The sequence below is a fragment of the Papio anubis genome, chromosome 20, assembly GCF_008728515.1.
Source record: "Papio anubis isolate 15944 chromosome 20, Panubis1.0, whole genome shotgun sequence".
NCBI lineage: Eukaryota > Metazoa > Chordata > Mammalia > Primates > Cercopithecidae > Papio > Papio anubis.
Window position 1 is genome coordinate 18,196,604 of NC_044995.1, and position 15,922 is coordinate 18,212,525.

At 58.5% G+C, this 15,922-nt stretch overlaps 2 protein-coding genes across 6 annotated transcripts; one reads left to right on the forward strand and one right to left on the reverse strand.

The window, feature by feature from the left end:
* Positions 1-530: 530 nt before the first annotated feature.
* Positions 531-10,169, reverse strand: SPRED3 (sprouty related EVH1 domain containing 3). Of its 2 annotated transcripts, XM_031659496.1 has the most exons (6): positions 9,938-10,169; positions 9,618-9,798; positions 7,993-8,161; positions 7,813-7,895; positions 5,335-5,478; positions 531-4,640 (listed from the first exon to the last, which is right to left on the reverse strand). In XM_031659496.1, exons 2-6 carry the CDS (start codon positions 9,792-9,794, stop codon positions 3,975-3,977), a joined length of 1,239 nt encoding a protein of 412 aa, XP_031515356.1. In that variant the 5' UTR covers positions 9,795-9,798; positions 9,938-10,169; the 3' UTR covers positions 531-3,974. The 2 variants fall into 2 exon arrangements, with proteins under 2 accessions (XP_031515356.1, XP_021786753.1); XM_021931061.1 differs by having other exon boundaries at positions 9,618-10,169.
* Positions 10,170-12,044: 1,875 nt separating this feature from the next.
* Positions 12,045-15,816, forward strand: GGN (gametogenetin). Of its 4 annotated transcripts, XM_009194380.4 has the most exons (4): positions 12,045-12,136; positions 12,289-12,350; positions 12,835-14,745; positions 15,634-15,816. In XM_009194380.4, exons 3-4 carry the CDS (start codon positions 12,854-12,856, stop codon positions 15,749-15,751), a joined length of 2,010 nt encoding a protein of 669 aa, XP_009192644.1. In that variant the 5' UTR covers positions 12,045-12,136; positions 12,289-12,350; positions 12,835-12,853; the 3' UTR covers positions 15,752-15,816. The 4 variants fall into 4 exon arrangements, with proteins under 4 accessions (XP_009192644.1, XP_009192646.1, XP_009192645.1 ...); XM_009194382.4 differs by lacking the exons at positions 12,045-12,136; positions 12,289-12,350 and adding an exon at positions 12,369-12,667 and having other exon boundaries at positions 14,834-15,814; XM_009194381.4 differs by lacking the exons at positions 12,045-12,136; positions 12,289-12,350 and adding an exon at positions 12,369-12,667 and having other exon boundaries at positions 14,875-15,814.
* The last annotated feature ends 106 nt before the right edge of the window (positions 15,817-15,922 follow it).

The window sequence follows — 15,922 nt, forward strand, 5'->3', positions numbered from 1 at the left end:
CATCGTGGTACCCACCTGTAGTCCCAGCTACTCGGGAGCCTGAGGCAGGAGAATCGCTTGAACCCAGGAGGCAGAGGCTGCAGTGAGCAGGAGATCATGCCACTGTACTCTGGCCTGGGTGACAGAGTCAGACTCCGTCTCAAAACGACGACAACAAATGCCAGCTCTTGAGGAGGGCCTGACCTGGCCACTCTCGCTAAAATGGTGTGTATCCCCCATTCCCACTTTCTTTTTTTCTTTCTGCTATCATTTCTAACATATTAAGTCATTTACTTATTATCTCCCCTATTATAAAGCTCATAAGCTCTTTGCAGGAGGGACTTCGGTCTGCTCTGCCCCCTGCTTTATCTCCAGTGCTTTCAACAGGGCTTGGCACATAATTAGGTGTTCAATAAATGCACTTGTTGAGTGTCTTATAAAACTCAGCTTGAGGGTCTGATGGGAGAAGGGAGAATTGAAGTAGGAGACTTGTTTGGCAGTTCAGGAAGGTGAGTGGGTGGGGTGCACAGAGGCGAATAAATAACACAGGCTGAGACTTTGTCACAGACATTTCTTGGAGCAGATCTCGTGCCCCCTCCCCCGATGACAAGGCTGGGTCTTTGGCCCCCATCCTCCCCCACCACTTCAGCCTGCACTGACACTAACAATATTGAGGTCACAGACTGGCTTAGAATCAAGATCAGGAAGATATGTGTTGGGGTGCCTCCCCCGAATCTGGGGGCCAAGCATCCAATCTGAGGGGCAAGCGGCTGGGAAATTGGGCCTGGGGGCTCTAGGGTCTGAGGTCTGCCTGGCTCCCAGGGCGGCCCTCCATGCACCCCTGATTTGGGGGCAATGAAGGGGAATCATGGATCAGAGGTGGGTCTCAGCAGGGAGCAGGACTGGGGGACCTGGGAGAGGCGCTGCTGGGAAGTGGTGGCCAGGGGACCTTTCCCCAGCCCCCACCGCTTCATCTGCAGATCCCACAGCACCGTACAGCACTCTGGTCCCCTGTCCCACCCCTCCCCAAAACGAGGTAGGTTAAGAATGGAGCTTCCCCCCTGCCCACCACGGAAGGGGGGAGACCGAGGCACAGAGAGGGGCATGGGAACCCAGGCTGCCCCAGCCCCCAATCCCTCCACCCTCAGCTCTGGTGGGTCTGACAGTGATGAGAGCTGGGCAGAGTTGGGAGGGGAGAGGCACCCCCGCTTTTCTCTCACCCATCCCAGGGTCTGGTTGGGAGTGCTGAATCTCACAGGTTCCGGATGTAATAAATAGTTAATAATTTAAAGGAAGAGACAGAGGACCTATCCCTTGAACCCCAACAAGGCCATCCAAGTCTGGGTAATGAAGAAAGGTTAAGTGCACAGTTCCAGATGCTTGGGGCCAGATGCAGGTTCCAAGCCCACACAACACTGAGGCTGTCTTGCTCCAAGACCTTGATGCCCCCATACAGGACACCGGATCTTCAATCCACTGGAAGTCCCATTTCACTTGGGGAAAAAAAAGCCTGTGGCACTCCCCCCTTGCACAGAAGAAGAGACTCAGCGGGCCACAGGCTTTCAAACTTCCTGAAGCAACTTCTAACTCTAAAGTGGAAGAGAGCCAGGCGCAGTGGCTCGCGCCTGTAATCCCAGTACTTTGGGAGGCTGAGGCAGGTGGATCACAAGGTCAGGAGTTCGAGACCATCCTGGCCAACATGGTGAAACCCTATCTCTATTCAAAATACACAAAACTAGCCGGGTGTGGTGGCACATGCCTGATATCCCAGCTACTCGGGAGGCTGAGGCAGAAGAATGGCTTGAACCCGGGAGGGGGAGATTGTGGTAAGCCAAGATTGTGCCACAGAACTCAAGCCTGGGTGGTAGAGCGGGATTCTGTCTCAAAACAAACAAATAAATAAATAAATAAATAGGAAGAGAAGGGGTTAATGGAGGGGCAGAACATAAAAGGTTGAACTTGAACCTGGACTAGGAATTAAGGTTGAACCTGAAGGAAGATCTGCAAGGGTGGGGGCTGTGGGACGGCAGAGCCATACCTAGCCTGAAAGGTTCCATTGCACACACTTCCAAGGGCACAGCATGGCCAGCAGACTGGTGTGACTTCCAGCTCCTCGAAACCCTGGGCTGTATGCCTTCACTTAATGAAGACTCTGCATAATCATCTGTGACAATGCTGGGTCCTAGACATGACAGTGACGGAGCTCCTAGTTGGTCCTTTTTTTTTTTTTTTCTTTAAGAGACAGGGTCTCACTACATTACCCAGGCTGGTCTCAAACTCCTGGCCTCAAGCGATCCTCCTTCCTTGGCCTCCCAAAGTGCTCGGATTACAAGGCATGAGCCACTGCGCCCCACCCTGGGCGGTCCTACAATGAGTTCCAAATGGAAGGGATCCCACCCTAAGATAAAGGGGTAATTCTGAGGATTGCTGGGGGCTTGGGCTGGGATCCTTGGGACCAGAATTCCAGAGTCTGGAACCTTAGAGTTTTGGGGGCCTATGGATGGCAGGATTCAAGGGGCAGCAGGTCTCCAAGGATGGACAAGTGGGGCTGGGGGAATCGGATGTAGAGGCATCTTGGGGTTCATCAGGCTAGAGAGGTTTGAGTCCAAAGAAATATGGGGTCTGAGGGTGCTAGGGTCTTGGGGCACCGCAAACCTGAATGCCTCTGGTTTGGAGGGACGAAGGTCTTGGATCAGGAGCAATCCCAATGTTGTAGGGTCTTGAGCCTTGCATTTGGGGGTCAGTGGCACCTTTGGGGTATTGGATCCAGTGCTCCTAAAGTACCTTGGGGTCACTCAGGGGCTGAGGGCCAAGGGGGTCAGAGGTCTGGGTCGCCATGAGCATCCCGTCTTCTGGGAGCTGGATTCCCAGCCCTTAAGGGGTCGGGAATCTGTGGATAGAAAGAAGCTGAAGATTCCAGGGCATTTGGGGTCTCAAAATCCAGGTCCAGGAGGAACTGTGAGAGGGCCGTTTGAGAACTCGAGACCAGTATCTCGGGCCCTGAAGTGTTGGTAGCCTTCAGTCGCACATTTGAGGGCACCAGGCACCTCCGAGTCCTATAAATGATATCCAAAGCTCCTGAGAACCCTGGCTTTGGGGTGGGTGGACCTATGGAGGTCTTTCATCCCTGGCTTCCAGAGCATCTTGGTGTCTGATATGTGGATCTTGGGGGCTCTGGGATGGGTATCCCAAGTCATTTTGGTAAGAGAACATCTCGTGTTTGAGTATATCCGAGCACTCAGTGCATCATAAGGAGTCCGGGGTCCTAGGGTGTCTGGGGGTTCCCTGGACATCTTAGACTTCAGTGTTCCTGGATTGGAGGCCAGGTCTGCGGACACTCAGTTGTGGGCAGATGTTGGGGCAGCATCTGGAGATTCCAGAGCATAACAGAGTTTCAAACTCTGTTTGAAACTGTCCCGGGGGTCCTGCTGTCTCAGGGGTCCTGAGACTATAAGAGTGTCTCAGATGTGGGGGCACCAGGTCTTAGGTGAACATTCAGGGACTGTTTGGGGGTGACTCTAGGTCCTATGGTCTCAAGATCTGATCTGGGAGTTGAATAAAGGCAGAGTCAGGTATGGGCAAGTCCTGACTAATTGTGGGGCTGTAATCTGAGGGACATGGTGCCAGGCGTGACCGGGGTCTATGTCGTTCATTTCAACAGGGACCTGCCCTTTCAGGGATCTATGCGCTCCCTGGCCCTTCTGAGATGCAAAGTATGGGGACGCCTGGAGCCTCCTCGTGGGGTGTAGGGGTGGGGGAACGCCAGAACTCAGTACGCCTGGGACCTCTTGGACAGACATCCCAATGAAGCTGGGGCTGGGGTCTCTCAGTCCTAGGTTTGGGTTCCAGGTTCCAGGTCTGAGATCTCTCAATCCAAACTCAAGCTCCAAGTTTCGGATGTGCCTAGGTTTGGGTTTTAGGTCCGAACGGAGTCCGGGGTCCTGGACCCTCAATTTTGGGTCCTCGGGCCGGCTAGGGGACCCACCAGGCCGTCCTCACCGCGCAGCCTCCTCGTGGCGACCCCCGCAGCCGGCGCAGCCGCATCGCGCTGCGACCCAGTGGCACGCGCGCAGGGGCGCGTAGCAGCAGAGGCAGGGCACTGCCAGGGAGAGCGCGGCCAGAGCGGCCCAGCGCGCGGCGGGGCGCGGGTGGCCCGGCTCGCAGGCGCACGGGTCCGAGAAGTCGCCCTCGGCGTCCGACAGGCAGTGGTAGAGCAAGCTCTCGGCGCACCACAGGCAGCTCAGACGGCGCACCAGGAGGCGACCCGGGTCCGGGGCCTCTGCGCAGCGGCCGCCACGCCCGTCTGCTCTGCGGCGGAAGAGCGCGCGGCAATGCACGCAGCGCGCTGCCTCCTCCGCCTCAGGGGAGGCCTTGGCAGGCGCAGAGGCTGGGCCCGGGCCGGGGGGTGGGCGAGCTGGGGGCGCTGGGGGCGCAGCCTCGGTCAAAGGGGCAGGTAGTGCCGCTGGGGGCCCCAGGGCGGCGCCCCTCAACGCGCCGGTCTTGGCGAAGCGCACGACGCAGGTGGACAGAGAGAGGGGCGCGGGTGGCCCGGAGCGCCGGTAATCCTCGTAGCCGCGGCCGCCCCACCCCAGGCCCCCTGTCCCTGCCAGGGGCTCTGAGGGCTCCGGAATCCCCGTGAACGGTAGAAGCGGCGGGTAGCTCTGCAGGACGAAGGGACAAAGAGATCAGAATCCATCCCAGTCTCAGCCTCAAGGATCCAGTTCCCTAGCGCACTCTTGGGCCTGGGATTGAGATTTTCAAGACCCCAGCTTGCTTCTCTCCTAAGGTCCCTCAATCCCCACTTTTCTCCAGGGACAGACAGAGGAATCCACGCACCAACCCCACACCTTTAAGGACCCAGAGGCCGAAGGTTCCCAGTCCTGTCCTCTCTTAAGATCCAAGAGCCCCAGCTCCCAGCCCCCTCCATCTTGAGATCCAGGGGTTCTGGACCCAGCCACCTCCTCCTTAAAGGCGCAGGAGTTTGGTTCCTGGGCCCCTTTTACCTTCCTGGGTACTGACTCGCCCACCCTCCTCGTTAATTTAACAGTCCTCTTCCAGGAGTTCCCCAAATATACACTCTGAAAATGGTTCTAAACCTCTCTGGACTTCGGAACCCCTTAAAATCTCCAAGAGCGCAAGGAGACTCGGGAAGCCCGCACCCAAGCCTCCTAGAAACCCAGGCCTCCAAGCCTCTCCCTATTTCCCCGCCGCTTTCTCCCAGTCCCGCCCAGTTATCAGGTCAGCCATCCCCTGGAATCTGTGGTTTTTCACCCCCCTGGACCATGGCTCCCGCTCCCTTTGGGTCCCGAGTGCACCGCCCCATTCCCCCAGGAGCCTCAGGCTCCCGGGTCGCACCTGAGCTGAGGAGCGGCGGCGCTGGGGGGGCGTGGTCGGCCCGAAGCCTGAAGCTGACTCCATCGTGATGACGGGGGCCGCAGCGGCGCTGGGAGGCGTCTCCTGGCGGCTGTGACTGGAGGAGGAGTCGCTGTCCACGTGGGACTGGAGGAGATTGGCTGCCTCAGAGCGGGGACACGCCCCCGCACAGCCGATGCCCTCACATAGACCCCCTCCCATTGAGAGCGAGGGCTCTGCGACCAGGAAGGCCTGGGTTCAAACCCTGGCTCTGTCACTGGTTGTGTGACCTCCGGCAAGTGAGCTCACCTCTTGGAGCCTCAGTTTCCTCCTCTGTAAAACGGGGATCCTAAGAGTACCTATTCATAAGGATGCGGTTAGGGCCACTGTCAAGGGCACAGCACATGCCTGAAGTACTGGGAGAACTGGAAATGCTTATTATTATTTTTGTGGAACTCTTTTCCTGATCTAACCAGCTCGCCAAACCTGCAGAACATCTAATGGTCTTCCCGCTTCTCAGAACCCCTCTCCCCGGGGCAGCCAGCTGTCTTCCTCTCTCACTCCCAGCCCCACACTTTTATTGGGGCAGTCCCACCCACTCTGAGTGCTCCTCTTCCCATGCAAACCAGCCTCTGTTCTGAAACTAGCCGAAACATGACTTCTCAGACTCTTAGCTTCCTTTCTGTCACTTGGGCATAACTCCTACCTCATCTGCACACTGCCTTCAATAGACATTCATTGAGCACCCACAACGTGCCAGACTCACAAAGACCACAGTGCAGATTCCAGAGGGGGCCTGGACAGCAGAGCATCTTTCCCGGGTAAGCGCGCGATGCGCGGGAACTGTCTGCAACTGTTGTGGCCCCACTTCATCTCCCATGACCCTGGAATCCCCCCGCTTTTCTGCCCAGGGAATCAATTTTGTTCCTGCAGGTGTTTTCGGTAACTCCCATGGTTTCCAGCAAGTGCCAAATTGCACCCGATATTATGTGCATTCATTCATTCAGTTTATTCAACACATATTTACTAAACACTTACTGTGTGCCAGGCACTGTTTCAGGCATTGGAGACACAGCAAGAAACCAACCAAAGATCCTTGCCGGCCTGAAGCTGACATTCTAGCATGGGAGATAGACCATAAACTAATAGATAAGAAGAAAATAGGCCGGGAAATACGCCTGTAATCCCAGCACTTTGGGAGGCCAAAGCGGGCGGATCACAAGGTCAGGAGTTTGAGACCAGCCTGGCCAACATAGTGAAACCCCATCTCTACTAAAAATACAAAAAATTAGCTGGGCACCTGTAATCCCAGCTGCTTGGGGGACTGAGGCAGAAGAATCCCTTGAACCTAGGAGGTGGAGGTTACAGTGAACCAAGATTGTGTCCCTGCACTCCAGCCTGGGTGACAGTGCAAGACTGTCTCAAAAACAAAAAAGATAATAGTAATTTCAGAAAGGAAATAAGGAAAATGCTTTAGAACATGGGAAAAAATTAGCACTAGACAAGGGGCATTGATAGATTGCAATTTTAAATGGAATACTTAAATTTAAATACTCAGGGAGGCCCTATCTGAGAAGTTGATATTTGTGTAAAGCCCTGAAAGAAACAAGGGAACGAGCCACAAGGAAATCTGTGAGTGTTCCAGGCAACAGCCAGTCCAGAGGCGCTGGGGCAGGACTGTGCCTGCCATGTTAGAGTAAGAGCCAGGAGGCTGTGTGGCTGGAGCCGAGTAAGCAAGGGGGCCAGACACACAGGGCCACATGGCATGGGATCTCATATGCCACTGTAAGGACTTTGTCCTTTACCTGAGTGAGCTGGAGCCCTGGGAGGGTTCCGAGTGTGGGAGGGGCATGATCTGACTCAGCCGTTGGTAGGGATCCTCTGGCTGTGTGTGGGGGAGGGAGGGAAGGAGTTGACAGTGAGAAGCTACTGAGATGGTCCAGTTGGGAGATGAGTTTGGACGGTACCAGGTTGGAGGCAGATTGTGATGGTTTGGAAAGTGGAACCAGTATTTGCTGACAGATGAGATGAGACGCATAAAAGATAAGAGGAGTCAGGGATGACTCCAAGGTTTAGAGCCTGAGTAACTGGAAGCATGGGGTTGCCATTAATTTGTTCATCCATTTACTTTTAATATTTATTCATTTTTATTGTTTATATATATATTTTTTCAATTTTCTGCCTTTCCACACTAGAATAGAAGCTCCAGGAGGAAAGGAACTTTGTGTTCACTGATGTAACCCAGTGCCTAAAACACTGTCTGGTATACAAAAGGTGCACAATAAGGACCCTTGAATGAATGTGTGAATCATGACAGGGCAGAAAGACTAGAATAACTGGGATTGAATTGACGCTCATAGTTCGGGCCCAATTTTGTGTCCCCAGCATGTGGCATGGTGCCTGCTATACAGTAGGTGCTCAAGAATGTTCATAGAATCAACACCCCTGCCCTCCCAGCAGAGAGGCATCCTGGACACTCACCGTCAGAGGGCAGGGGGTCTCTGCAGTATCCTGGGAAGGAGAGGAGGAGGAGGAGGAGGAGGAGGAGGAGGGGGTGAGTGAGCCTGGGGCAGGGAGAGAGGCAGAGAGTGAGTTCCTTGAGCCCAGCTTCTCCTCCCGCTCCCAGGTCAGCCCCCAGTGCACACCACCTGGGCTGCTCACCTCGACCCAGCGCGGCCAGCGCAGCCAGCAGGCTCTTCTGGAACTCATCAGCCTCTGCAGGGCTCTGAAACGTCAGTCCAAACTTGCAGTCACCCAGGCTCCAGTGGTGAAAGATGGGATTCACCTTGTTGTAAACCAAGCCTGGCTTCAGGGTACACTCCAAGGTCGTCTGAGGGGCAGGAGGAGAGCAGGGTCAGATACCCCAACCCAGACATGCCTGTGACATCTCCTCCATCACCAGCCCTCATGCACACCCTAGTGTCTTCTTACACCTAGGCCACCAGCCCTAGGTGTAACCCTGAACCCTGATCAATGCTGATATGACTCCCCAGTTTTACTTGTTTTGTTTTTTGAAACAGTCTTACTCTGTCACCCAGGCTGAACTGCAATGGTGTGATCAGGTCTCACTGCAGAGTCAACCTCCCGATCTCAAGTGATTCTCCCGCCTCAGCCTCCCAAAGTGCTGGGATTACAGGCATGAACCCCCACACCCAGCTACGCCCAGTTTTACTGAACACACCTCTGATGCTCAAATATTTTCCCAACCCCTGTATTTTCCTAATACCTCCCGCTGATACCCCTGTAGAAACCCCGAATCTTACTGAATGCCCCAAAATATTGTTAACCCCTTTCTGATAACCCAGCATCCCCGCTCTGGCTCAAAAATACTTCCCAGACTTTACTGAACATCTCACAATATTATTGTTAATCCTCTTCTAATAATAATCTCTGGAAACTTTACCCAAAAATGTTCTCTCTTTTTTTTTTTTTTTTTCCCCAGATGAGCTTTCTCTGTGTTGCCTAGGTTGGTCTCAAACTCTGGGCTCAAGCAATCCTCCTGCATCAGCCTCATGGGTGGCTGGGATTACATAGGCACTGTATCCAGTGCTTACCCCAAAATAGTCTTATTAAACTTCCACAGATTCCCCCTCAGATGCTAGCCAACACCCTATTGATGTTCCCTCAAATCCTTGCTTAGTATCACCATATTCTTTCACTCCATTTCAAATCCCCCCACTGACTCCTGCTCTGAAACAAAACCTTTCCCCCAAGCCTTTCACACAATCCATATCTTTCTACTGCATCCCTAGCTGAAACTTCAACACTGTCCCTCCACATTGTGCCAGACAGCCCAGTTATTCCTGATAAACCCATATATAGAATTGTCACCCATCTCTGACACTTTCAAATGGACCCCAGCAAATGCTTTCCTACACTTAGGGCAGACAAGGGCCAGGTGGTGTAGGGCCTCGTGGCGAGGATCTCTGAGCAAGGTGGAGGGTTTTGAACAGAGGAGGGACATGGTCTGAGTCGGGGGGTGGGGGGAGGCAGTGCCCCTGTGGACCAGACAGGGGGCTGGAGAGGGGAGCAGGAGCAGTACAGGGAGACAACGAGGAGGCTGCTGTGATAGTCTGGCTGGAAGTGGCAGTGGACTGGACCTTCCTAACACCCCATGTATCCTGCAATTCCCAACTCTTATCTACAGGACAGATATTCACTCCCAAACTTCACACCCCAGCTTGATTTCTGGGCTGGGAGGCAACCTGACCTCTGCTCCTCACACCAGCCCCACTCCCCTCCCTCCCCAGGTCCCTACCCTCCCCGCATGCCCCAGGGTGGCTCACTTTCTGGTCCCGGAGGCGCTCCCCGTGGATGACGTAGTGCCCCTGGCGGGCCCCCCCCTCGGGCCTGGCCCCTCGGACCCGACACACGCTCACCTGGCTGAGGCCCCCGCCCCCCACAGGCAGCCAGCCCCCACTGGAGTCATCTCGGGCCATCACCACAGCTCGGACCCGCACCATGTACCTGCAGGAGGTGGGGGGAAGGACAGGGACAACACAGCTCAAATCCTGCTCTCCCATGGAATGTTCCCCTAACCCCCATCTCCCCTCCAACTTTATCTCTCACGTCTGGGTCGACTGCACCCTAAGCTAGCGATACCCACCTTCAACCCCATGGCCACCTTCTTCCACATGGCTCCTTTCTTCCTCATGCCTTCTCTTCTCTCCCACCTCTATCTTCTTCTCCATGTCTGCCCTTTCTCTCTGTACCCACCTTTCCCCCATCTCTCCGTCCCCACCCCCACAGCCCTGGTGTTGCACTCCCCTCCCCCTCCTGCTCATCCCTATTACCCCCTTCTCCTCCCTCAGCACATACCCACAGCCCCACCCAGTGCTCCCCCTCACAGCTGGGTGCCTGCGCATATATATTTTCTCTGGGCCCATCAACTCAGCTCCCGTTCTCCCACCCCTGCCTCCGCACCCTGTCGTCCAGGTCACAGGCTGGGTGAGAAACCCAGGCTCTTTCCCCCCCCCACCCCTTCCCGGATTTATGAATGAGACCGGATGCAAAGCTCACTGAGTCACCCAGCAACGGGAGATGGGCAGGGAACAGGGAGAGAACCAGAAATGGCCAGAAAGAGAGGCTCAGAGGGAGATGGAGGCAGAGGAAGTCAGAAACGGGCGACCGAAGACACATCCAGAGAGCATTTCATTCACAAAAATCAAGGCTGCTCCCTCAGGCCCCAGCCGAGGGAAGCCAGGGGGGAAAGATGGGATTGGGGGGGAGATTGATCCTTCCTCCCTCTTCCCTTCCCGCCCCCCAGCCCCAGCATCCTTCAGAACCATTTTACCCCGCCCCCCAGCTCAGGGGACGTAGCCCTCCGCCCAGTAATCGGGATCAGTGTCCAGCCCCTCACTGCCACCCAGCACAGGGACCCTGGCGTCCCAACCTTAGGGACCCAGACGAGCTCTAGCCCCCTCCCCCACCTGCAGGCTGCTGGGTTTCCCTGGCCCTTCGGGAAGGGAAGGGGCGGCCGCAGCGCCCCCAGCCCCCTTTTCTCAATGGGATGGGATTTTGTGAATGAGCAGTCACGTGACGCTGCTTCCTTTGTCCGCCCGCCTCCCCCGACAACAGGTGAAGCAGGGAACGAGGGCAGGGGTCCCCCCAGGGCCTAACTGGAATGGGGCACTGGGATTTCAGGGTGTCCTACGCTCCCCACACATCCTGTGTCCCCCGCGGGGGGGAGTGGTCCTCAGCGTTCCTCAATGGTGAGGGTCCAGGACGGAATTTTGTGAATGGGGCTTCCTCGGAGAAAGTCCAGACCCCCCAAATGAAGATTGATACCCCGAATGGCTGCCGCGCAGTTTGAGGGGTCCCCACTCCCTAGTCCTCCCAGCCGGGGCCTGGGGGCGCCTGGGTGGGCAGAAGGCGCAGCGCGGTCCTGGCCGCCCCCTCATCGGGGCAGGCAGTCTGTCAGCCCCCGCCCCCTCGCCCCCCTCGGCACCTGCCTGCGAGGCTCCGGCCGGGCTCCGAGCGGCGGCGACGCGGCCTCCTCCTCCTCCTTTTCGTTCCGGCTCCCTCGCTGGCTCCGGCGGCGCTGGAGACGGGCACCGGGAGCCGGGGCGAGGGGGGAGGGAGGGGGAACCTGGAAGACGGGGGGGGGGGGGAAGGGGCGGCTGGGGGAGGGGTAAGAGCGAGGCGGGCTTACTTGCCTGCTGGGTCCTAGAGCCCGGCACTAGCTCTAGCGAGCAACCCCCCAGCCCCCATTTTCTTAAGATCCAGAGGGGATCCCCCACTTTTACACCCATCTGCGCCATTGGTCTCTAATGCTATGAGGAGGGGATAGGGGCAGGGACAGGGACTGGTCTCAAGGTTCTAAAGAGGCGGTGGTCTATGCTGTGGCTTCGAAATAGGAGGGGCTGAGTGCCTGGCAGGGTTCGATAAGGGGTGGGGCGAGAGGGGAGCCTTCACGTGTGGGTGGGGTTGGAGGGCCTGGGTATAACGAGGTTTGGATGCTGAAGGCGAGGACTAGTGCGTGCGTCACGGAAGGGGCGGGCCCACGGTGGATGGGCCTTCTCGGCGCGCCGGGGCATGGAGAGGGTCTTGGGAAACGATGTTGCTGGGTCTTAAAAAGGCGGAGCTTAGAGGTAAATTGCCTCAGGGGCGGGGCAGATGAGAGGTCCAAAGGAGAGGAGCGACGCCTGGGTGTTCGCGTGGGCGGGGCCTCGGGAGGGAATAAGGAGAGGGGCGGAGCATTCTAAAGGGGAGGGGCTAAGGAGAACAACCCAAAGGGGTGGAGCTTAGAACCAGAAGGCCGGGGGGCGAGGAAGAAGACCTCGGAGTATTTCAAGGGGAGACCCAGGTTCGTAAGGGACCGGGCTCCCGCGGGCTCGCAGGAGGGCGGGGCCTCGAGCTCCAGGGGCGGGGCCTAGATCTCGGGGTCCGCCCTCGCTGTCTCGCCCACTTGCCTTCACCCGCACCCCCGTTCTTTTCGGTTATTTTCTGCTACGGCAGTTCCCTGCCCTGCCCCGGGCCCAGGGGGCCGCTGTCTGAACTCTGGTCGGCTGGAGGACTCGGTGAGCTGGCTCCTCTGGGCGGAGGCGGGGCCAGGGCGGAGCTTGGGGACAGGGGTGGAGCTTGAGTGTGGATGCCAGCTAGTAGATAGACCTGGCGCGGGAAGAGGTTTAGGGGTGAGGCCTGAGGATCTGCCGCTGTCTGGGAAGAGGGCGGGACCCAGGTGATCTAGAGAGAGGCGAGGAGTCAGAGAGTTAGAGGAGAGGACTGAGGGATCAGCATGACCAGCCAAGGGGACAGGCATGGAACCTTAGTACATAATGGGGCAGGTACTGAAGTGTCTGAACAGCAGCTGTGTTGGGGACATGGGAAAGAAGGCGTGAGTGTCGAGGGTCGAGGAATAGGAGTGCTACCTAAGGACCTGGGCCTGATCGGATCGTGGAGAACAGGGGCGGGGCCGGTGCGGACGCATTAGATCAAGTACAGCCAGCCTCATAGGGTCCCCACGGCCCTGGCAGGCTGACTGGCGTAAGTTTTTCTGATCAGTCTCCCAGCTCCGTCAGAAATGGGGAACGTGCAGTCGGAGCCATCGGCGGGTGGGGGCTCCCGAAAAGAGCAGGCCTCGGACCGCGCCCCCGACTCCCGCCGGACGTCCCTGGTGGAGCCCGAGATGACCTCCCAGGCCATGCGCCTGACTCGCGGGCTGGGTGTCTGGTTCCCTGGCAGCTCCGCACCCCCGGGACTCCTGGTACCCCGGGAGCCCCAGGCCTCACCCTCGACCCTGCCCCTCACCTTAGAACGGCCCTCTCCAGTGATGTCCCCTCCTGAAGAGGCGGCCGCGGTCTCTGCACCACCCCCAGCCCCCGCGGGGACCCTGCTGCCCGGCCCGTCTAAATGGCAAAAGCCCGCGGGCACTCCAGTGCCCCGGGTCCGTGGCCTGCTGGAGGCGAGCCATCGCGGCCAGGGCGACCCTCCGAGCCTCCGCCCGCTGCCGCCGCCGCCGCCGCCGCCGCCCCCGCCCCGGCAACTATCCGTAAAGGACACTGTCCCGAGGGCCCCATCCCAATTTCCGCCGCCCCTGGAGCCTTGGAAGCCGCCACCACCATTACCTTCTGAACGGCAGCCGGCGGACCGCAGAATCACTCCTGCTCTGGCCACACCCGCCTCAACCCCCACAGAAAGCCAGGCTGGGCCGGGCAACCAGGGCCAGACGGCCGGTAGGGCTCGCGGAGGGGCGCCTCCCCAGGCGGGCGAAGGCGAAATGGCCCAGCCTGTGGCTTCCGAGTCCGGCCTGAGCCTGCTGTGTAAAATCACCTTCAAGTCGGGGCCCTCTTTGGCCCCTCCGGCAGCCTCGAGTTCCTTAGCAGCCAAAGATTCGCTCGGGGGCGGCGGAGGCGGCGGCCTCTTTGCTGCCTCGGGTCCCATCTCTTACGCCGAGGTCCTGAAGCAGGGGCCCCTGCCTCCTGGATCCGCTCGCCCCCTGGGAGAGGTTCCTCGAGGAGCACAGGAAGCTGAGGGAGGTGATGGAGACGGCGAAGGGTGCTCTGGTTCTCCCTCGGCGCCTGCGTCCCAAGCCCAGGCCCTACCGCCGCCACCCTACACCACCTTCCCAGGCTCAAAGCCCAAATTCGACTGGGTTAGCGCTCCCGACGGCCCTGAACGCCACTTCCGCTTCAACGGGGCTGGCGGAGGCATCGGGGCGCCGCGACGGCGTGCGGCCGCACTCTCTGGGCCTTGGGGCTCCCCTCCACCACCACCAGGGCAGATGCACTCAGCTCCCGGGCCCCGGAGGCCCGCACCTGCCCTACTGGCGCCGCCTATGTTCATCTTCCCGGCACCCACTGGTGAGCCCATGCGCCCGGGGCCTCCAGGCCTGCAGGAGTTACCACCGCTGCCACCGCCCACGCCGCCGCCCGCGCCACCGCCCACACCGCCGCCCACACTGCAGCCACCAGCGCTCCAGTCAACGCCACTGCCGGTGGCTCCCCCGCTCTCCCCGGGCCTGGGCCACGAGGCGTCAGCCCTGGCTCCCACCCTAGCCCCTGCTCTGCCCCCAGCCTTAGCCGCCGACCAGGCCCCGGCCCCGGCCCCGGCCCCGGCCCCAGCCCCATCCCCAGCTCCCACCGTGGCTGAGCCCTCGCCGCCTGTGTCCGCGCCCGCACCCGCGGCTGCACCCATCAAGACCCGCACGCGCAGGAACAAGGGTTCCCGTGCAGCCCGGGGCGCAACCCGTGAGGATGGCTTGCCTGGAGACGGTCCTCGTGAAGGAGCTACAGCTACAGTGCCGGACAGCAGCGGTGGAGGGGGTGGTGGCAGCGGGGCCTCTCAGACTGGGGCAGCTAACACCCGCGCTGCGCGCCACTGGCCGCCCTTCCAGGTGCTTAACTCCTGTCCCTGCAAGTGTTACTGCCGCCACCAGCCACGCCATCGCCGCCTGCCACGCAACGTCTCTGCCTGGTGAGAGGAGGGGAGAAGGGACTGGAGGGTGCCCAACCCCAGACTGCTGGATAGAGTCCTACTCAACCCTTTGGTTTCCTGGCCCTAGAATGACCCGTGTCCTTCCTCTCCACCACATCTCAAACCTAGCTGAGCTCCACCCTTCAGGACCAAGAGGACCCTTGATCCCATGCTGACCTTTGACGGGAAAGGGGACACCCTGGCCCAGCCCTATGGCATCCGATACCTAAGTGGATTCTTGGCCCTCCTGTACTTCTCTTGGAGCCATCAGAGAGGGAGGCTGGTCCCAGCTGGCCTGACCCTATACACTGCCTTGACCCTGTCTTTGAGGGTATCAAGGAGGACCACATCCCAGGCCACTCAGGGATGGGGATGAGATGACTGTCTTCCTGGAACCAAATGGGGGTACATGCAGGCCTCCAACGTTACTGGGCACAGGGGCAGCCCTGGACTCCTGACCCCTCTAGCCTCTGGCAACTTCTCCTGACTCTGGGACTCAAGGCTTCTGCCACCAGAGGGCACTGATGTCACAGCTCTTGTGCTGGGGAGGCTCCTCCTGAGTCTCTCATCCAAGCGGGACACTGCATCCTCCAGCTACCCCCTACCCACACTGAATCACCAGATCTGGCCACTGGGGTCTGATCCTGGCTCCTGGGAGTGCTGAACCACTGGGAGACTGCCCTGGACCTCTTGAGGCTTAGCTGTGACACTCTCCAGTCCTCAGCTCCCTTTCCTATTAGGTGGACACAGCCCTGCCCTGAACTGCCTTTGGGATATTCCAATATGGCCTTCAGAAGCTTCCTTATTCATATGGGGACAGGGAGGCCCTAGAAGGGCTAGGGGCCTGGTCACGTTGCCAGGCTTTGCTGACTCTATCCTCCCCCCTAGGCTGAGCACACCCACCAACCACCTGGGCGAGCCACCCTGGGTTGCCACCATCAAGCTGGCCGGCTCCCTGGTGGCTGGGCTGGAGCACTACGACCTGCAGGCCACCCATTCCAACTGAGTGCAGTCAGCTCAACACTCTCCACCTTCCCCTCCATGACAATAAAATAACCAATCCAGATGGCAGCAGCCTGTCAATCACTTGCCAAGGTAGTGGGTAGGGTACAGCAGGGCAGGCTCGCCATTAAAGCACATCTTGGGAACAAAAGGGAGGCTGGACCAGAGCAGCAGT